Source organism: Synchiropus splendidus, chromosome 7 (assembly GCF_027744825.2).
Source record: "Synchiropus splendidus isolate RoL2022-P1 chromosome 7, RoL_Sspl_1.0, whole genome shotgun sequence".
Taxonomy (NCBI): Eukaryota; Metazoa; Chordata; class Actinopteri; order Syngnathiformes; family Callionymidae; genus Synchiropus; species Synchiropus splendidus.
Genome location: NC_071340.1, coordinates 13,948,027 through 13,971,034, shown reverse-complemented (window position 1 = coordinate 13,971,034; position 23,008 = coordinate 13,948,027). Strand labels below are relative to the sequence as shown.

General features: G+C 42.5%; 1 protein-coding gene across 1 annotated transcript in view; it reads left to right on the top strand.

Annotated features, from left to right (window-relative positions):
* Nucleotides 1-22,261, top strand: part of pip5k1bb (phosphatidylinositol-4-phosphate 5-kinase, type I, beta b) — a 28,702-nt gene extending 6,441 nt beyond the window's left edge. Inside the window, exons 2-15 of the mRNA XM_053871750.1 lie at nt 5,277-5,350; nt 5,438-5,506; nt 6,439-6,569; nt 10,069-10,186; nt 11,305-11,457; nt 11,529-11,828; nt 16,965-17,167; nt 17,408-17,491; nt 17,722-17,770; nt 17,861-17,945; nt 19,505-19,663; nt 20,151-20,277; nt 21,110-21,236; nt 21,611-22,261. Of these exons, the coding sequence (XP_053727725.1) occupies nt 5,438-5,506; nt 6,439-6,569; nt 10,069-10,186; nt 11,305-11,457; nt 11,529-11,828; nt 16,965-17,167; nt 17,408-17,491; nt 17,722-17,770; nt 17,861-17,945; nt 19,505-19,663; nt 20,151-20,277; nt 21,110-21,236; nt 21,611-21,613 (1,608 nt within the window). The 5' untranslated portion in view covers nt 5,277-5,350 and the 3' untranslated portion in view covers nt 21,614-22,261. The remainder of the gene's footprint in view (nt 1-5,276; nt 5,351-5,437; nt 5,507-6,438; nt 6,570-10,068; nt 10,187-11,304; nt 11,458-11,528; nt 11,829-16,964; nt 17,168-17,407; nt 17,492-17,721; nt 17,771-17,860; nt 17,946-19,504; nt 19,664-20,150; nt 20,278-21,109; nt 21,237-21,610) is intronic.
* The last annotated feature ends 747 nt before the right edge of the window (nt 22,262-23,008 follow it).

The window sequence follows — 23,008 nt, the reverse complement described above, 5'->3', positions numbered from 1 at the left end:
TAACATGTCAAGACGTCTCATTGTAGTGTTGCTAATAGTATATAAAAAAGCAAATGGCATCAATTGTTGTAGGCTCTGGTATAGAGTTGAATGTGAATTTTAAGTGGTCAAAATGTGGTTTTAAAAAGTGGAATCGCAAATGTCACTTTAGTCTTTGATGTATCCATTGCATAATGTTCTCTTTGTCCCCCATTTCTTACTGCAAATTGTGCTGACCAATCGAAAGTGAGGCCATCTGGGGTGAAAAAAAGGAAAATGTGTTTGGCTTTGCATTTGTCTGATTGTGAAAAATTGATCCGGTGTTACACAATGTGTTGTCAGTCTCCTCTTCAAGCTTTGTAGTTTGAAATTCAACAGAACGCATTGCATTGCTTTATGTACTTGTGGCGTCATACTCTTGTAGAGTGTCTTGTCAGGGTGTGTTGAGTAACCTATCATGCAGTCTTTGCGTGAAGAAGAGCTACATAAGAATTTATTTAACATGTAACGTCAAGAATACGCAATTGTGTGCATTGCATTGTATCATTTGGTCTCTTGTTGTTACTCAATATTAAAGCCATATTATTCTTAATGTATCTAAGTGAAGTGAAAACTCTTTATTTAGTGCCTGGACTTTATTATTATCATATAGACTTTATTTTTTTGTTAGGCCATTTTTAATACTAATGTGTTGTGAAATGTATTCACTGGTAAAACCCGTGTTCATGTCTCAGTCGCATGCCCTATGTAGGGGCTGATGTGGTGGTATGTTAAAATTATTCAAATATGGTGTCAGAACGAGGTATTCAAATCTCGCAAGGCTGTTGGTATATGTTTATATTTCCTCACTAACACTGCAATGCAGTGCAGAAGAGGCAGCTCAGCTTGTCCCTAGTTGGGATTATGAAACACTGACAGACCTCCAGAGGATGCGGTGAAATGTGGGGCACAAATCGGTCTCCGAAAACCCCCTGTCATTTGTTTGACAACTTTAGTTTGTCACCACTCACAAGAGACAATGTGTGACGTACATTTGTTTACAGAGCATGAAACCATGCTGTTCCACAACTGTAGGCTTTATTACATAATTTTGAGTTTTGTGTGAATTTATTTATTGTTCCCTTTGTCAAAATAGACAGAATTAGCATTATGAGCAGAACAAGCCTGAAGCTGAATGATGATTTCTGATCGTAGTGGATACTACACTTGTTTTGTCTAATGTGTCATCTTCGCCTTGTGGATTATTTACCCACAACCTAATTTAAATGCTTATTTCACATATAATGATTCAGATTTGATAGAACCTTTGTAAAAGGCTTAATAAAAAGTAAAACTGAGTTCCGACTGGACGAATGCTCCAACATGCAAACATCTTAGTGTCCTAGAATGCAACTTGCAGTGAGTATAGCAAACATTTGCAAGTGTTTTTGAGTAAACTAAAAATGATCCAATGCAGCGGACCTTCTGCTCATTCTATAGCTTGAGGTCAACACACATAGTTGGAGGTCAACCTGAATGAAGTAGAACCCTGATACTCTGATGGAAATACATTTTGTTCCTATTTGACAATAATGCAGTACTATGGCACTCCTGTTGATAAACAGTTTTTCTTCGTCCAATACATTGCATGCAAAATTGTGTTCCGTCTACACAGTGTGTGTAGTCTCTCGGATCAAAGCAGCAAAGTTAATAAAGCTAATCCTCACCAGAGCTTCTTAAGACGCAGACTGTGTCTTGATAGCATCCAAATGAATCCAGGATCTACCCTCATCTATCATCCCAGTGGGGTCAGCGAAGGTCTTGAAAGCGACCCTTCCCCCTCACCCGGCTTTTATGCTACACTATTGATTCCCCATTATGTCTTTGAACTGCCGGTAATTTAATAGTATCTGGTGGCCGAAGCCAAACAGGACAAAAAGGGAATGCTTGCATTGTTGACTGTCCAGCTGTCATGGTGTCATTGTTGCTTCCACAATAGTCTAATGCTGTATCAAGCTCTATATATATCGGATCTGCTATGATTTTGAGTACAAAGTTGGACTTGTCATCCTGGGTGACACGGGCTGTATCTCAGAAACCTTGCTCGAGATAAAACATCACTGTTTGATCTGCACTCAGAAGTGTGACAGACCAGCAGGTCAAGTCACCAGTGAGATGAATCGGAAAATCTGCATCAAGACCTGATGTCGACCTGAAGATGAAATCAGAATACATGCCAGAAAGCTTGCAGAGCCATGTCAGCTGTACCAAAACCCTTTCATATTCGTGTTTTCACATTTGAAGCGGTTGTGGAGGTTTTCAAACAGGATTCTGTGACATTATGTTAGAAACAAATGGCTGTGGGGGGTTTTTGCACACACGACTTGTCGTAACTCTGTTTCTTGTAACTTGTGGAGGAGACGACTGTTTGGTTTCACTTTTTCTTCTCATTTCTTGTTGAGCTAGTTGGATGTTAGTTAACTATCATGAGTTACCCGAGTAAATGATCTCTTGATTTGTACATTAGTGCAAAATATAACTAGCTTCTGTGTAATCGATACTGAAATAACTGGTCATTTGAGTGACTGTAATTTAATTTCCCAGACAAATTCACATTTGGTTTTAATTCTTTCGACATTGTTGGTTTGTCTGTCTGTGTTCAAAATAACTTGAAAAGTTACGGACAGATTTGGATGAAATTTTCAAGAAATATGTGAGATGGGACAAGGAACACGATTCAATTTCGGGAGTGCGCTGCCTAATTTTTTAGCCATCAATGAAGATATCAGTACACATGATACACACTCCATACTCCCAGGTGGTCTAGGGGTTAGGCTTCGGCTGTGGCTTAGGTTTGAATTGAGTTTTTGTTCTGTAAAGGATGCTTTATTGGTGAAGATTTGCACTCTCTGAGTGTTTTACGTGTCTCTGGAAGACCAATGGCACCAACAAATTCTCAAGGATTGTCCACATATCCCTTTTCAGCCTTGTGTCCCTCCATCCATCGACCAGGCGACCGCTGTGTTGTTGGGAGCTGAACAAAAGCATTGCTGCTGTTCTCTGCAGCTGTGGGCCTCTTCATGGATGCTTCTGGAAATGGTCTGTTGGTGCATCGATGGGTGGAGGGTCAGGTGAATGAGAGGAGAGAGAGAGAGAGGGGGCCGAGGTGCTTCAGCATAATCTCTGTTAACACTGACAGCACAGGGCCAAACAGGCCTGCAGACTTATTAACATTCCTCTGGTCCCGAGCTTGCAGATAACACGAATGGATCATGTGGCTAAGCAACACTGTTGTGGGCAAAGTATGATTCAGACTGCACTTAAAGAGCTGGGTGAATGTGTGTCTGTATATACAGTATATATTGTGATTCAGAAGTCTAGTTACGTTTACTTTCTCCCAGTCAATCATTCTGCAGATGAGAAAGTACAATGTGAAGAAGATAAAAACATGCCCCTTCAGCAAGATTTAACCATCCTTTGTATTGAATGGAAATGGGGTTAAAATGTTATTTACATTTATGTAAGTCAAGTTATTGTTTTAGTCTTATTTTTCTTCATGATGAGAAAACATTATACATTGTTGATTGATTTGCCAAACTGAGCTCTTAAATTATTGAGAGCGCTGGTTCTTGAGCAGTTGACAGAGCTCATGTGGAAAGACTAGGGTGTCTGAGATTAGAAATGTGATGGTGATATACATGATTGTCAGATGAATGCTATCATCATTAATAAGATGATTACCATATTTTGTGCCAAAAATAAATGGGAGATTTAAGATTGAAAAGATCAATAAAACATTGCTACAAAACAAATCACACATTGGAGGAGTTGAGAGGAGTCATGTTGAGTCTATGTAAATGGCAACAGTGGGGTGGCACTGATAAAAAGTGTAGTTGAGCATCATTCTTCCTGGTAAGTTTTTATCTGAGGATAATAAATCTCTGTTGATAAGCAGTGAACCCTACAGAAGTATCATCCTAATATTACTTGTATTGAATAGATTTTAGCTGAAGAGTGCTGTTGTTGGTTGTGAACAAGGCTGAGACAACATGTGACGTGACTGCAAGCGACTGTGTACACTTCACGATTAACACAAGCAAAAAAGTGTCAAAACATTTGTGGTGCGCCGTATTTATTAGCAAAACCTTTAGTCATATTTGGCGTAGCAAGGTTATAAATAGTGCTGAAACTATCTGTCTTGAACAAAGTCAATCAATATTTATGACTTCAGAAACCTACTCATAAAACAATGGTCAAGGAAGTGTGAGAACATGGTCAAAAAGATTAAGATTAATGATCAATTGTAATGTTAATGTCAAGCTACACTTGGGTTTAGTTACAGGTCTGTGGTACTTGAAAGAGACACCTAAACCTGTCTGGGGAAAGAAAATACAAAAAAGGGGGAGACATTATAAGAGCTGTTCTTCTCTTTGGTCCTTTTTGATCCCTCAGATAGGGTTGATCATGAAAGATTTGGTTTTTTTATGTATGATTGATGTGGGATTGAAATATTCATTCATTCATTCATTTATGGCAAGTATCAAAGTCAAGGCCTAAAAACCAAATCTGGACCATTTTGTTTTGCAATAGTTGTTTTCCCAATTAGCAACGATAAAACTGTCAACAAATAATCCGGAAATGTCAGCAGTATTTTAAAGCATATCGTCATGGAAATATTTCCATTGTATAACTCTTCTCATAAATTATGACCAATCATAATTTAATTTGTAATTTAATCATTAGTTGAGTTGTCATTTGATATATAGCTTTGTTTAGTTCAAACGCTTACCTAAATGAACTTGGTGTATTTTTGTAGTGTAGTAGAGTAGAATTGACAATCGATAAATGTCACCACACAAGTGTGTGTTGTGGAATGTTTTACAGTTTACTGTAAGAAGAATTCCTGTTAAATCAATGCCAGGTGAAAGAAGTGATCTGTTCCACCATGCCGCCATGTGTGGTAAAGTGTGGTAAATTTATGCTTTTAATTCAATTATTATTTTTTGTGTCGCTGTAATATGAGCAACATCTGCTCGCAATGATCAGCGTCACAGCGCTGTCTGTGTCTTTACTGCAAGTTAATTGACCAACACTTATGCAAGTTCGGAGGAATGTGGAAGACAAATGCAATGATGTGGTGATGCAAGGAGGAGGATAGTTTTATGCTTGAGAAGCGGTGACAGACAGACCGTGTCCAAGACATGACAAGTTCCTCTTACCCTCGAAAACAAGAGTTAGGTACAGATACCACGTTCAGCATAGACTAAAGGAACTCGGTCCTCTGCTTGCTGTGATCGTTTACATGCTCTTGTTTTCAGACTGATGTTCCTTATTTCTAACAAGCAAGAGATGTTGCCCTGATCAGCGATTGTTGGGACCTTCATTCAACAAGGTAAATATATATATATATATACTTTCTAAAAACATCCTCTTCCTGATAATTCCTCAACTATTCTTCATTCATAAATGTCTTTTTTAGATGTCCACCACCACAGAAAATGGAATGGGAGGGCTTCGGAATACCAGCAGAGAGAAAACCTACAAGAAGGTGAAAGACTGTTGTGTTTATATCCCTTGGCTTTGGAGTATTCTTCATAACTGTACTTCTAGAATGCAGATGTTTATTACCAAGAAAGGTCTTTTACTTGTGAGCTGATGAGTCACATTAGTCCCTATAAATGTCCTTCTATGGTACTTGATGTGCTGACCTGGTCCAGGCTGGCTGCCAGAGATCAGTCGAGTTTTGCACATAATTAACTTCAAATGCTATTTCTCTGGGGTCTGCTGCTTTAAAAGCCACTGTTTCGAGGCTCTTCTGAAGGTGATTCTCCACGTCTTTGTCCATACAGTGGTGTGTTTCTGAAACATTAACACCTACTGGTTTATTTTTAGTTTACTATTTTCACTTTGCCCAATATCTGTGGAGCAAGCTTTGATATTGTTGATGTTCCAGTGCCACACATAAGCAAAACATTTAGGTTGCATCCTGTCTAGACACATCTCAGCTGGCACTTCCACTCTCGAGCTTCTCTCGCTATCTTTAAGTGTGAGTCAACAACATCCTCAGAGGAAACGTGTTTTGTTTCTCTGATCACTGTTTTGTTGACCTCCATCGAAACCTTGCCACCACTTTTGTGGTTGGGAACTTTGATAAACAGCTTTGCCATCACGCCAAGCTGTTTTTTGATACTCAGTGCTTATGAAGAAAACGCTGTGCAGAGCTGATTGTGGATCTCGCGGACCATACCTCCGTCACTCATGAACAAGACCCCTGAAATACCTTTGATTATTCTGTGGAGCTGGAAGCCATTCCCAACATGGACTGGGCTGCGCATGGTTTTGACCCATTCCAGTGACAAAAACAGAGATGAGGTCCATTGTTTATTCTAGGATATAACTGCTTTTGAATTAAAAAAAATAATCTTGCATGGATGGCTAAAAAATCATGACTGTACATTCTGTTTCTGTGACCTGCTACAGACGCCATCATCAGCCTTGAAGGGTTCTATTCAACTGGGCATCGGCTACACAGTGGGGAACCTCACGTCCAAGCCCGACAGAGACGTTCTTATGCAAGACTTTTACGTGGTGGAGAGCGTGTTTCTGCCCAGGTCAGTGTTACATGTTATATTCCGACTCACACCTACGCACACAGCCTCTGCACATGGGAGAGCGTCGACGTTTTTATTCAACTCTGTTCCTCTAAGTGAATAATGGTTCACTCAGTGAAAACACAGACGCTGCTTTACATAAGCTCAAGGTTATTGCTCTTAATGAGCCAAAGAGCCAATTCATATGGTTCATAAAAACAGATTATGTGTAGGCGGTAAGAAGTAGCTCATGGTGTGTGACGTATTTTTCTCTCTGGGAGAAGGGACTGGTGACAGTACTGAATGTTAAGCTGTTATATATTTACTTAAATTCCATTCCAAAATGGAAAGAACATTTCAAAACAGAGTCCATGATCATCAGATGGAAGCATGGTTAAAGCATTACTCCCACTGCTGCTGCGTCATCCAGCTGCCTTCACAATTACGTCCCGCGTGTAAAGAATGTTTCAAGTTATCTGAAGGATACCAGGGATTTTTGTGTGGAAGTGTGACCCCTGCGTCTACACATTGTAGGCACCAAAGTGTTTGGACTCTGTGAATGGGTGTGTTCTGTTCAAAGCTCTGGCAATAAAACAGTTTTATTTATTTGATAAACTTTAATCCCTGTGTATCATTCATATCTCAAAAATGTAGCGAACGTGTATCTGGGGCAGTATTTTAATGTCTAAATATTTGCTTTGAGTCAGCTTAAACATTCAACATCAACATTTTAATTGGGAAGTTGTGATGAATGAAGACTAAATTATTCATCAAATTTAAAAATACCGACCAACTGCAGGCTCTTTTTAGCCTAAAGGTGCTTTTAAGACCTATTTTTTAAATTATTATTTTATTTATCTGTAGCATTATTATTATATTATGATTATTATAATAATTAGTAATGATACACTATTTTTGCGATTAACTTAAACATAAAATCCAAAATATTTTCAAGATATTTTCTGAAAGCCTATTTGCCAATGACATTTTGACTAGCTTTACAGCAATCTCAGTAATATTGCAGCTTTTAAAAGTGTTTTCTAATAGCTGTAAATCACTGATCCAGAATGAGGAAGAGGAGTTTGATTTTCAGGTGGCTGCATTAATACAAAGATGACTGACCAGTTTATGAGATGCCATTACTGTACTTTGTCTAGAAGTTGTGCAGTTATTGCCAGAGAGAGTGAGGTAAATAATTTATAAATGTCAGGTTTGAAAGAGACACGTGCAACGAAACAGAATCAATTACAGATTTAGAGTGAAAAAAGTATTAAATGCAAACACCTACAGAAGCTGCAACCCTAATGAAGTATTTGTCTGTTAGTGCATGGCCTAGTTTATCACAAACATATGTAAAAGTGGATGAAGGTTAATAGGTTTGGAGTTTGTCTTCATTTCCCTGTGCACCAGGATATGCAAACATAGGATAGTTTATGCAAACCCACGTCTGTCACCTACATTAATCTTTTACAGGCTGTTTCTCAGCAACAACCAAATATTGTTCCACGTTTTGGTGCAGCTTCGATTGTGAAGTTTAAGTTACAAATAGTTGTGAATCCAATTCAAGTGGGTGCCTGGTCTTGTCACACAGAGGTGTGAAACCCCAACACAAGGTTTAATTGTTAACCTGTTTTGTTTTCACCTGGTTCTTGTTTTTTAGTGATGATAGGACCCTAACTAAACAGTCGTCTCTGATGAATATCTGCCGGGTGCTGTGTTGTGTTGCCGGAGAGCAGAGTGTTGCCGTCACAGACCGCCCATCATTGATGGCAAATAATGGGCTCAGTAAATGGAGTAGTCAGATGTCCGTGTAGTCACAACTCTAGTGTTACACCGCTGGGGCCAACGTGTCGCCGTCTCACCTCCAAGAACAAAACATGGAAACAAAAACTACAACCTCTGTTTTGAACTGCTTCCAAGTTCTTGTATTATTTACACTGAATGCTGTTGCCTTGGAATCTCTGAGGACCTTGGTGGAGTCGGTTGGAGCAGAATTCAACTGGGTTCAACATAGGCAAAACTTAGTGATTGTTTTGGTAATGGATTTGGTCATGCCAAAGTGCCCAAACACGAGTATCATTCTTTGTTTCTGGATCGATAGTTGAAACATTTTCTAAAATGCGGAGTGACAACACAGACACACCCTCGCGAGTAAAGTTCAATGATAACAAAGTTCTATCTGAAGACCAGACTGATGAGTATCCAACAAAAGAAACGCCCTGTTTGCACTTGCTATTTTGGGCATTGAAAAAATGGCACTTGATAAAAGTACACAAGTGCACAGATGCAAGAGCCTGAACTTTGAACAATAAATTCAAGGGCATTTTTGAGTATTTCAGTGCTTCAATCAATTCACAATATGGAAATTTTACCAGTAGTTATGAGCCTCACAATAATATAATAAATAGATAAACAAAGTTGGAAAATTATGAGAGTGTAAATAGCTGAGGAATAACAACAATGAAGACACATATGCACATTAGGTTAAATATTATATTTATGTATTACGCATGGTTTATATATATATGTATATATATATATATATATATATATATATATATATATATATATATATATATATATATATATATATATATATATATATATATATATATATATTTTTATTATTATTATTTTTTTTTTTTTTATTATAATCTGAGAATCTGATGAATTTAAATGAAGCCTACACTTCAAGACTTCCCTTTAATGATCCGGGAGAATATGAATGAGCAGCAAGTCCTAATGTTATTTTATCTTCGATTTACTGAAAAACAGTTTCTTGTTCATCGAAAATATTTGTCGTCCAACAGCACTGTTAATCATAATGCTAATGATAAGCTCTGGCAATAATTAGAGTCCATTCATTACGGTGATCCATGTGGCATGAGGTTACAAAATAGTTGCAAGCCTCTTTGCTCATACAACAACAAAAACATCCATTCAGTGTTACATCTCAGACCCAGTTTGAAAATAGTCTCTAGAAATCGGATAAGCCCTTTGGTAACCTGTTTCTTGTCAATTTAGGTGGCGTGAGAGTGCACACACACACACACACACACACACACACACGGTTTATTGAATGAAAAACTCACTCTAACCTCATCAGATGCTGCTTTTGTGTCATTGTCTGCCCCCCCAATCTGCTCTCAGTGGGTTTCAAAACAGGATGGACCAGTGTCATCGCTTTTTCTTTTAGGATGTCAGGGATCTCATTACACTTGCAAGAGCAAAATGTAGGTTATTGACTTGCTTCTATCCCATTTGTCCTCCTCGAGTCCTGTAGCTGAGCGTGGAAATGTAAGCAGAGCCATCGTCAGTCTCCAGGCAGAGAACTAAATCCAGTTGCTTTGTCACCATAATGCTGGGGAGTATCTTTGTGCTCCAGACCTTTGTGAGGCTCCGTAGCTCTGTCCTGTGTTTCGACTCCATTATTCCAACACTCATGTCTCCATAAAAAGTCAGCGACTCTTTAAGCTGGTGTGAAGGGTTGAATACTAATGTCTCATTTCTGTTCACCCAGTGAGGGAAGCAACTTGACCCCGGCGCATCACTACCCTGACTTTCGCTTCAAGAACTATGCTCCCCTCGCCTTCCGCTACTTCAGGGATCTGTTCGGCATCAAACCAGATGACTACCTGGTGAGTCAGGATATGAAAAAAATCTATCTATCTATCTATCTCTATCTATCTATCTATCTATCTATCTATATATATATGCATATATAGCCACCTAAATCGACAAGAAACAGGTTACCAAAGGGCTATCTATCTATCTATCGATAGATAGATAGATAGATAGATAGATAGATAGATAGATAGATAGTTTTTTTTATATGTATAATGTATATGTATAATGAAGCACACTATAGTACTATTATTATAAAAGCGGCAGCTATTCCTGCTGGGATTCTAAGGTTTGAAGCATAAGGATTGTGCATCAAAAATTCTATAATACCCATATATAATTATTTGGTAAAGCCTCCCTGGAGCCCATATTTATCCGCTACTCATTTTGACTTTTTAATCACTTACAAGGCAGAGCTCAAATTGTCAATTAAATTTGATTAATATTTTGGAAATTCAATCGGCTCCATCTCACCAGACACCCGAGAGCTGTGTATCCGCTGAGACGCAGACTGCTGCGGCAAGATTTCAGTGATTCATTGGCTTGTTTGTGTATCGCTTGAGCTCAAATGATTTATTCATCTGCTGCGCATATCCGACCGCATAATAACTTTAATTGGCCGTCTGCTGTCAGATTCATCGGAGCCAACACAATTTCTGCCTGGATTCAAAGTTATTGAAGTTTAGTTGTCTCCCCATGAGACCTTGAAGAACTCCCCAGCAGTGCTTTCGTTTCAAGTCGACAGATCTCATCTAATGAACAAAGACTGCAGGAGGATGAGGCAACAAAGAAAGGATGTCCAGATTCAAGTCCCCGAGCCCGACTGTAAATTCTCCCACAAAACAAACTCTCATTACCGTATACACAAAGTTGAGCGACCAGGATTCAACAGTCTGTCAACACTAAGGCTCTTTGGTGTCTGAAGATCTTCACACTTCAACTATTTTGCCTCTTTTAACATGTGGCTCTCATGACGCTGCTCATTCAGGCTGAAAGTCAATAAGAATCGATGTTGTTGGCAGCTTATTATCGGTGTCAAAATGAATCGATTTTTTTTGTAAATGTTTCTGCATTTTCCCATCATGTGATCAATAAACTAAATCCATCTTACCTGTCCATTATTCTTCATTAGTACTCGCTGGTTAATGAGCCTCTGATTGAACTGACTAACCCCGGTGCTAGTGGATCGCTATTCTACCTGACCAGCGACGATGAGTTCATCATCAAAACTGTCCAGCACAAGGAGGCCAAATTTCTTCAGAGACTACTACCTGGCTATTACATGGTAAGATCGCATCGTAATTGCATTTTTATTCTGCTCTACACTGACAAGCTGTTTCTTCTCTGTTTCCACAGAACCTGAACCAGAATCCTCGCACACTTCTGCCCAAGTTCTACGGTCTGTACTGTATCCAGTCTGGGGGCATCAACATCAGACTGGTGGTGATGAACAATGTGCTGCCCCGCACGGTGAAAATGCACTACAAATATGACCTGAAAGGGTCCACCTACAAGAGGCGAGCCTCCAGGAAGGAGAGGGAGAAGGCGTCGCCCACCTTCAAAGACCTGGACTTCCAGGACATGCACGAAGAAGGGCTGTACTTCGACACAGAGACCTATAACAACCTGATGAAGACGCTACAGAGAGATTGTCGGGTAGGTGGAACTCCACAGGCTCGAGTGCCTTTGACCCAGAAACATCTTCTTCATTGTTACAGGACCTTAAAGCACTACTGTTATTGTTACTTATCACCAGCGCAGTGCTCGCCCTCTTTGGTCTATACGGAGAAGATGAGACGTAAAACGTGTCTGTCACATGCACCTCCACTTGAAAGTTGCACGGCCTCAGTTATGTAACCAAGTGTTGCCTCAGTTGACCACAACCCCTAATTCAATTTAACAGACTTCTACGTAAGCGTGCGTTTCACATTAACAAAGATAAATCTGAAGACAAAAATATCTCTGAAATTAATTACGTGGAATTGATATTTTTGGTTTAACCAGCGTGTCTTATTTGAAAAGTAAATAAGTCCGTGGGTGGACCTTTTCATGCTTTGTTCCCTCTCACAAACCAAGTGCCATGAAACTGTAGCAGAATAGATGGGCTATAAAAACATCCCTCTGCTGGGTGGACATCTATGTCTTGTACTATTTCTTCATTAGCCCCGAGCTAATATTACAGCTGCAATATTTCATCTTGTGACGTCTCTCGGGCAAGTATGTGATTGTGACATAATCCTAGTGGCGTGAGAGACTTGAAGCTCCATAACAAAAGAAGAGCCCTAGAATTTTCTGGTTGTCTGCTTAAAGGTCGGGAGACTATCTACTGCAGCTGAGCAGAAGGCGCTCAATCAGCCCGATGATATTAGCTGCAGCTTTACACATCTTAAGGCAGATTTACTGATTTGAAATGGATTATTGTGTTTTTCTCATTTTTATGGGCTGCTGAAGACCATTTGCGGTCACATTTTCCTCCATGCAAACCTCAACAAACATGTCCTGACTCCTGTTCCCTTCTGGTTTACTGTCTGATGGTCCACCTTTGGTTGATACTGTATTGTTGCTGTGATACATGTCATCGAACACAGACAGATTGTGAGACAGGCTGTGGAAGCTCCTGCTCTGACCAGGAGGCAATTGTCTGCGTGATTCCCACCAGCACCATCAGGAACACAGATTTCCTTCCTGCTGCGTTCTACGAATTTGTCGCACTTGGCAGACCTGCATGGCACCACTTATCTAACAACTTAGTGGCTTCCACATTATCGACCTCAGCTTGAATCTTTCAATTTTTAATGCTCCCAAATCGATGCCGCCGCGTGTTCTGATTGTCCAACAGTGATTGATGGCACATGCAGCAGTGTTAGCCATAATGAATAGTGCAGTGTAGTTCCTGTTTGCTGCGTTGGATAATCGGACACAGTAGAAGGAATTAAAGGAAGTCCTTGTGATTTCTTCTGGCTTCTATCTGGTGTTTTAAAAAGGCGAATCTCCTGTGATACCAAAGAGGTTTGCTCTGTTTCTCAAGTTTCCTTTCTACCATTCACCTGACTCATTGTCATCTGGTTGCAACCACCCAGGGGCGTAACCATTTTGCAGACCAAAACGCACCTGCAATACAGTTACTCCCCCAATCCTGGTCTCAACCTCAAAGTTGCATTCAGGGTTTCAAAATCCAGTTTACATCCAGAGTGAGCTTAGGTTTAGGGCGAAACGCCAGGTGAGATCGTGCCTATTAACCGGTGACGGTTGACGTCTCATGTGTTTTTCCATTTACAGTCACAAAATGGCAGAGCTCCATGTGTTTCAGTTTGCTCACAAGGTGCTGCTTTACCATCACTACACACAGCAGCTCTTAGAAGAGAAGAGAACTGACAACATCTGTGTTTCCTCAGTGCTTTTACCAGACAATGCTGACCTGTTGGTTTGAGCTTTCATCTTCTGGTGATGAAGCAGGTCGTGATTCAGCAGAGAGAGATGGGATTGCCAGTCCATCTTCTTATGATGATGGATTAGCTGTTTTATCGCTGAGGTCTTCAGTGACTGGATGTGTTGTGGTCTCTGAGGCAGTTTCTCTGAAACTATTCTAGGCAAATACTGGTACTGATACCTCGGTCAGTTTTTGATCCATGATCTCCAACATAACTAGAAAACCTGAGAATGCCTCGGTCACCTCAGCTGATAGTTTACCGTAGCTTGTCAACTTAGGTCCACTGGTTCATTGAGAACTTAGCCTTGTAGCTCACCATCACTGAATGTGCCTGAGCCTGTTAGTTCTCATGAAGCTCTTTGTGATATGGATCGAGTGTAGATGGAGAAATTGCTGGTACCAACACTGCTTTTCTGGATGAACCACAAGAGGTGCTTGTTTCTCCGTGAGGCTTTTCTAAGTGATTGGCTAAATAATATCTACCCTCTCCAACTTGTGTTAACCTCCTTTCCGTCAATCTAGTCAGCGCACTGTCTCAAAGATCATCCTCATGTTTCCTGAGCCTCACTGTGGCACTCCTTCAGTGCGGAGTCAGAACTTCCTTCCACGCTAGCACACCTCCCAGCTATTGTTTCACTGATGTGTGTGTAAATACTGGCCCTGTCACGATGTGTGGGTCTGTATTTACTGTACGCAGCAGCTGCAGCAGCAGCAGCAGTGGGGACCCTGTACTGTTTGCTATTGCCGGGTTTCCTGAGCTCGCCTCCTGAGCGGGAACCAAAATGCCCTCTAAGCAGAATCTCCGTCCATTTCCATGAGTAAGCAGCTCACCCCCGTCACCCCTGGAGAGGCTGTGGACCTGGGTTCACACAAGTCAAGCGACTGCGGTCGACTGCTGTCAGCTGCATGAGGAGGGAGGATCATTATGTGGAAGAGGAAGGGTTCATTACGCAATGATGTCGGAGGATGATTTCACAGGAATCTGCTGTAGAGGACGTTTCTAGTGAAGCGTGTCATTCCTGTAATTACTCTCCTGCTTCTCCCGTGATCCACTCCAAACACCGAAAACATGCTAAATTATGAATGTGACATGGAGAGGTTTTCTCTTTGTTTAGACATTTAGGATCGTGGCTGAGCAGTCGAGTGCAGTGGTGCTCTCTTCGATACTGGACATCCTGTGCATGCTGAGTGTGTGGAATATAACGGGACATAGATTGTGTGAGCACAGTCATGAAGAAGCATGAACTGTAGTTCTCCTCTCCTCCGTGATATGCTCCGGCGAAAACAATCCCTTTCCTCATTCTCTGCCGCAGGAACCCTGACTACAACCTCACAGTCAGCACATTCACTCCTGAACGCTGAAGTGAACTGATTTGTTTGAGCGCGTGTCACCCGGTGAAGAGACCCGTAGAGACCCAACACCCCTTTGTATCTAAAAGCTTCAATGTCTAAGTAGAAATTCCAATTCTCTCTGTGTGTCAATGAAAGCTTGTGTTGACGACGGAGCATGTTGTGTAATGTCCATGTGAGTACATGCAGCAGATTGTTCCTGGATTGTGATACCAACATTGTAATACAAGACGTCGCACAACCACAAACATGCTGTTGTCAGCAGGTGAAAGTAACATGAGCTGGTTTGTTGACATGGCTGTTGGAGCTGTTTACTATTCTGTGGTGGTCAACATAATCCATGTGTGATAAATGTCCTCTTATGTGTTTTAATATACTGACAAATAATGTGATGAATAAACTGCACAAAAGATTTAGAATGGTTACAATGACGGCTGTGTGTAAAAGTAAACAACACAGTTTTATGAGGAAATGGAAGTGAGAAAATTTGAGAAAAATGGGATACTGAAATATGAAAATATTAATATAAAATATTCTCTTTTTCTGTACCCCATGTCATTATCCAACACTTTTTTTTATCAACATGTATATGTTGATAAAAAATCTTCTCGGTTGAATGAACTCTGAATGAAAAGTAGCAGAGAAATATAATGAAGCTTATTTCTTAATTCTTGAAATGGAAGATCGTATTAAAGGTGTGATGCTTGCTCGCATTGTAAACCCAGTTGGTCGGAGTCAAACCCAAAGAAGAGTCTGTGCTGTTGCAGCTGCAGGTCCATGTCAGTAAGCTCCAGCACAGTGGGAATGACCTCAGCTCAACTGGTGGGGAGATGCTGCAGGAGATATCAGCTGATGTTGGGGAGGTTGTGCCACTGTGCTACTTTAACCCTTTCCAGATAGATAATGGAGGGTATAATATTTTGTCTCCTTCTCTGCGGTTTTGATGACTTGGACGATTGTTCTCTCCGTGCCGGGCTCTGGCCTTCTGTAGGCCGACTGCTGTGAGGCTCCATTCAAGATGTCTGCTGAGGTCTGAATAGACCGGGGGAGTTCAGTGAGTGATGTAAATGGTTGATATGAAGACAGTAGACGCTTGTTGCATTAGTGCAAATATATAGAAAATTCATATAGAAGATTTATGATGGCATTATTTCTGGGTAAACAGGAGCACTGACTAATAGCTGATTTCAGTATGCAGCAGTCAGAGACCGTGTGCCGTGACGTTGATCTGAGAGGAAACAGACTTTTTGCTCAGTCTAAATTGTTTGCATGTTTTTAGGTCTGTTTGGCGTTTCTTCCATTCTTTTGGACGAGATGCCTGTTGAGTTTTCTTGACTTTTTTCCTTATGTTTCAGTCCAGTATAGTGCTCGGTGAGTCTCCAGCAGTGATGACATGGCTGTATTTGTATGCCCTTAAATGCGTGTTTAGCGAGTGACTCCAGTGGTTCGGAGCTTGTCTGCCTTGTGACCGACTTTATAATCCCATATTATGAATGTGGCAGAATCATGAAGGGTGACTGCAATCTTTCAAATTTGAAACACATTTTTGTGACTGATGGGTTCTAACCTCTCTCAGCTCTGAGGCATGATGTTACTGATTGGTGTCCCTTGCCCTATTGAGCCCCTCTTATTTTACCACTATAAGCATGAGTCTGAAGGAGACATGGAGTCGCAGAGATTCTGGGAACTGGGTAAAAGGCTCCTCACACAGGCCACCTTTGAACACTTGGCTCACTGTGGAGAAACACCTTGTTTATTTTACTCCAAAATTACATTTCCTTCTGTGGCCTTTCAGCTGCTGAGACCTTTGAGGTGATGAAAGCGATTTCTGCCATAAATGTGACTTCTCTGTGCGTCACAGTGTTTACTGAAGGTCAAGCGTCCAGTCTGGAGAACAGTGTCCTCAGTGTTCCGAGCCGGTGTGACATTTCCTGTTGTTTCCAAGCCAGGGTCTCCCTCAAGAGCTTTATGATGCTGTCCCACAAACCTGGTCCTTCTTGTACCGTCTGCAGGTTCTGGAGAGTTTTAAGATCATGGACTACAGCCTGCTGCTGGGCGTCCACGTCCTGGACCACAGCCACAGGGAAGGCTATGATCCAGGACAGGCGGGGGGCGACGGGAGGAGGCCAGTGGGTCAAAGGGTCCTCTACTCCACTGCTATGGAGTCCATCCAGGGAGACGGCAAGGCGGCGGAGGCTGTAACAACAGACGACACGTGAGCAGCACACTTGTACACACACACATATGTGCGTGCTTCAGTTTGCCCATCCTCACACACACCTCGCATTTCCATAGCGACACTAACCACTGCTGTGTGTATTGACAGGCATGAATGTAAACACTGAGGGAACCTTTCACAAACACAAAGTGCAGCAGCATGTCGCCTCCGCGTCAACAAAGCTATGCATCGACACCACAAAGGCTGAATTTCACTGGTGTGTTTGTTTCTTTTCAGAATGGGAGGGATTCCTGCCAAAACACACAAAGAGGAAAAGATCCTCATATACCTCGGCATCATAGACATTCTGCAGTCGTACAGGTGAGGAACCATCTTGAACGAATTACCGTGCGTTTTCTGACAAAGTTATGAATAAAGAAATGAAAGGTTTGAGGCACTGATGCAAACAAAGTGAAGCTCTTCTGTGGCTTCAGCACTTCAGACCATAGGAGGTGTCCTCGGTCTAAAACTGATGTGAAAGACTGGGCTTGTTGTTCCCATCCTCCTCTGGATGCCCTGAAAAAGACTGACTCTTGTTTCCTTCCTGTCAGGTTGATCAAAAAGCTGGAGCACTCGTGGAAAGCTCTGGTGTACGACGGTGTAAGTGGATATTCTCCTGAAGATCGACACTGAATGAGCCCTTTATTTCAGCCTCCCCTGCGTCTGACGCTCCGTCCCTTCTGTCCTCAGGACTCCGTGTCGGTGCACCGTCCCGGGTTCTACGCCAGCCGCTTCCTCAAGTTCATGAGCACCCGAGTCTTCAGGAAGAGCCAGCGTGAGTTTTGTGAGCCTTCAAAACACGCGGCTGTTGTGTGTCACCTTGCTGGAATCAGATTTGGACTAATCTGATTGGCCATTGATTCGTTTCATTTTGAAATTGTCGGAGCTGTTGCGTAACAGACAAATGAGTCTTTGTGGATTCAGCGTTTGAAGTTTGGATCGAAATGGAGCGTTCTGTTCTGATCATTTAAGACCTTCTGGGTCTGGAAGGAGGCGGATTTATCAACCCTCTATTGTGGTGCCTCCCTTTTATCCGCTGCTCTCTGAGGCGATGGAAATGGACGACCTCAAAATTGAAATTAGTTTTGCATCAGTAAAACTCTACTAACTTTACTTTATATTTAGTCTTCATGTCATTTTGAGGGCGGGGCACTTCATTTTGGTGACCTCACCACCTCCGCTGTTGCAGATGAGTTGGTTCTCTTGCCACCAGCCACTTGAAAAGTCAGTGTCCCAGTGGGAAGCTGGTGGTGTGAGGACCATCTGCAAACTAGAGTGGACTCCAGTTTGGGAACGACTTCCTGCCGTGGTCGCCTTGTTCATGAGTGAGGGTTGGACGGAGGCTGTGCCTGAGGCGGCTTTTATTTATATGAATTATTTTATTGATTCACGTGAGGCTGATAATTTACTTCCAATATTTGCCCGCAGAATTACAGACTAAGATAAAGAACAAACATGATGTTTTGGTGCATTTTACCTTTACTTTATTAAACACATGACCTACATTTCATACGATTGTTTGTTTGCTCCATCACCGGCGGCTCCATGATCCGGCAATATTCACCGATGGTGAACAATAAATGGCCGAGACGCTTTCACACGTCAGCCAGGAGGAGGCCATGTGTATTGATCTGGAAGGAGCAGTCATCGCAGCAGCAAGGAAGTCGTGACGTGTTGCCGCGTTGTTGACACAGTTGTGCTTCTGTTCCGGAGATTTTCCTCAATATTGGCTGTTACACAACCAGCAGGGCTAATGAGGAAGGCTGAGGGAATGATTAAGCTGCTCCCGAGCCTCGGTACAACCCCGTCTGGGAGCTCTTTGTCATTTCAGGCTATTTTTGGAATCAAAGAGAGAATTTCCTGTCAGGCCACACAAGAATTGTTTGGTTCACTGCAGCCAAGAGTCTTGTGTTGAGTAACACTTGCTGTCATTTGATCCAGTGATCAGACAAAGACTGAAGCCAAAACCGCCAATGGAGATCAATGTATTCTGTTGAAATATATGAGTGACATGGTATAGAATTGTTCCTGTGATGAGGGAAGTCTTTATTTAAAGAGACACTTGTTTTTTAAACTTATAATTTCCATCCATCGGAGTCAGTCTCCATCATGTTTTGGTGGTGACGTCACATTGAATACTGTGGTGAGACTGTCAGTTATTGTTCCTGCAATTGATTTATCAACGTATTTAAGTCTTAGCTGTAGAATGAAATTCCAACTCCAAGTTCTGAATCAGAAAACCCCATTTCAAGAAGCATTTTCAGTTTGGTGACATTTAGAAGTGGAAGTGATCCTGGCTGAAGTCTCTCCCTCCGTGTTTTTGTCGCTCGGCAGCGTTTCGATTCTCCCCTTCAAAGAGGACTCGGACTTCCATCAGTGCTCTGAAGGCGTCCTCTCAGGAGATCCTTTCATCTCACGATGAGAGAAGAGAAGAGAAGTACCGGCGGGACCGACTGGGCGGAGCTCACAGCCTGGCCAGTCTGGACGGACCAGGTGAGCACAACAGGAAGTGCTGACGCCGCACTCATTTGTCTTATTTAGACTGGAGTCTGGACCATGTTGCGCGCTGACTTTCAAAGGTGCATGGATGAAGCCCTGTCATGTGACCCTTCCAGCGCTTCATTTTGACTCTTGTCTGGGAAAGCTGTTTTCTAAAATGAATTTCAGACCTGCACCTATAGCAAGACGGTTCACATATGAGTTTAATATTTCAAATATTATAATAGTTTCCCCTTTAGAATATTATTACACTGTTTTCCTGTTTTCAGTATATTGTATGAAGTGTTAGAGTTACTGTTGAATATGTGTTCACTCACGGTGAAGGTCGACCAACCCTGACAGTATAAACCTCCTCATGAATCCTTGAAGTTGAAGATGTCAGGGCAGGACTTGTCAGGAGATTAAAACAATCATGTTTAAACTGGTCTTGCATTCATGTGGTCACAGCGGTGAGTGAGTCGTGTGTCTTTCCTCTCTGCAGCTGTGTTTGGGTCATATCTGCGTCCCGATCTGGTCCCGACCCACTCGGCCTTCTACCACGGCTCCTCCATGGGAACCATCTCCACCTCCTCCATTTTTGTCAACGTGGACAACCAAACCGACGACAGGTATCTGCTTCAGGATCACTGAGACACGCCCGTCACCTGAGGTCACATGATCCTGCCGCGTCATGGAGGCGCTGACTCACACGGCACTTATCTCCTGTGGGCTGTGAGAGGGTGATTGAAAAGGTTAAATGTCAATATTTCTGTGGATTTATTCAAACGCTCTGTTGGCAAATATTAACCCTCCGTTATGAAGCGTGTATGAAGCGTGAGCTTCCTCCGTCGCTCAGTGTCAGGTTCAGCCGCCCTCCTCAGTCACCTGCTGCTGCGCTGACATTGTTCTGTCAGGTCTTTTCATCCATATTTAAAGACCAGCGCTGACACCGCTTCCCAGTATCTGCTGGTGAAACTGGGACAATAGAGGCCACACTGGCTCCACGACTGTTTAGATGCGCACCTCTCCAACCTTGTAAGGTGAACGTATCTTTGACTTTTAAATTCACACCTCAGTACAAAATCACATGTCCGCACGCATGCTGACTGTCACCTGACCAACATGGGGGAAAAAAGCGTACGTATCGCCCCCTGCTGGGGTACATCTGCATCACACACAAGTGGCCGTTTTATGTCGACATTTGGAAGCTGTTTTCCTACTTGTCGTGTTTTGTCAACCTGACACTATTAAAGCGAATGCTTTATTTCAGGCGAACAACGTAGTTGAAAACATGACGCGAGTGAAAACAGAATAGCGCAAATATAGATGATTTAAAATGTAGTGAAGTTACATTTCAAAAATATCATGACAAAATTATTATAAAGTTGCTAACTAAGCTAAGGTGTTTGAAGACACAGAAACTAGTCCGGATCTTAAAACGTTGCCACATTGTTTCGACAGCCGAGACGACGCGTCCCGCTCCACCTTCACACTGGAGGACAGCGCCATCTGCCTGACCTCGGAGCAGAGCACCATGATGGACATGGACATGGACCGCGACGACGGCTCAGTACTTGACGTTTACTTGGTAGGTCCGGCTTCTTCAGGATGCTTTATTATGATGGTGCCAAACAGCCTTGTGACCCACTTCACATGACGCCAGAGCTCCAGCAAGTGGTGGTAGGATTGGCCCGGGAGTGAACCTGAGACAGGGTCACCTGCAGACGGGCCTCACTGAGGAAGGGCCCGGGCTCCTTGCGAGGCTTGTTAGAGTGGAGTTCACATCCATAACTGACCCAGTCGGCAGCAGCGTGCTGCAGTCCTTGATGCCCACCACACCACAGAACCACCAGCACAAGTCAGGTTCACCTTTGTCCCAAACAGATGGACCTCCACGTCATCGACGTTGTGTATTTGCTTGTTGTCGCACGTGCCATAATGAAACGCTTCTCCTTTCTGCAGTGAGCTGAGCCGCCTCACCACCTCCACTTCCTCCTGCCAAAACATCCGAGGCATCACTCCATGGGACCCGGGCCCAGTGCTGCTATCTTCATGTTGCCAATGTTTTTGAAAAGGACTAAGAGTCACCTGGGAGGCCATGTGACCTGCGTCATGTGACGTGAAGAACATCTGCTTGAGTCACTGCAGTGATTTTAGTTTCCCCACACGTGTAGTGATTTCACTGCGAGCAGAGCGTTTGTGTCTTCGCCAGAGAACTGAAAGACTCTGAGACGTTTACAGTGAATTCTGTAGCCGGGGGGGAGGAGCGACGTCCGAATTACTGTAAGAAAGACTCGCTCCTGTGACGCTGCTTCGGTGGTCGGGCCGCTCCACATCAGCTTCCATCTGAACTGTGTGAACTTGCACTTTTTTTTTCTTGCTGCCAATGCACAACTCTGCACGTCAGTGATACAGATGATTTTTATTTTTGTTGCTTTTACTGTATCTTCAGATACTGACCAGGCCGAAGCTTCGATACCTCTTCATCAATCCAAATATTCCCACGTGGAGGATCACATGTCAGTCCAGATCGTAATTTAACATGTAAATCTTATATATATATATATATTCCATTTGCTGACAAATCTCTGAATGTAAAGACAAATGCATATTTATATAGAAGAGTAAATAAAGTGCTAAAATTTCACATTTTCCTCACTGTTGCGGAGGGAATTTGTATGTGATTTTGTTTGTTGGTGCGGTGATGTTTTGATGCAATGTCCTTTCCCCGGCTGTCTGGGGCAATGTCTGCCAGAACAGCAGTAGGGTCAAAAAAAAAAAGAAAAAAGCACAATAAGTAAATAACTAATAAGTGTAGAAAACGATGGTGAGGCCAGCAATGTTGTATGGTTTGGAGACAGTGGCACTGAGGAAAAGACAGGAGGCAGAGCTGAAGGTAGCAGAGATGAAGATGCTGAGCTTCTCTCTGGGAGTGAGCAGGATGGATAGGATCAGGAAGCAGTAGATCAGAGGGACAGCACATGTCAGGTGTTTAGGAGACAAAGTCAGAGAGGCTAGATGGAGATGGTTCGGACATGTACAGAGGAGAGAGAGCCAGTACATTGGTAGGAAGATGTTGAGGTTGGAACTGCCAGGCAGAAGGTGGAGAGGAAGGCCAAAGAGGAGATTGATGGAGGTGGTGAAGGAGGACATGAGGTTTGTAGGTTTGAGAGAAGAGGAAGCAGAGGACAGGGTGAGGTGGAGGAAGATGATCCACTGTGGCCACCCCTGAAGGGAGAAGAAAAATAACACAGAAAAGTATCATACATCCGGGGTCTCAAGTCGGACCTTCAAGTGCAGGTTTGTGATCCAACCAACCAATCAGGTGAGTCAGCTGACACAGGCCACAGCTGACTCACC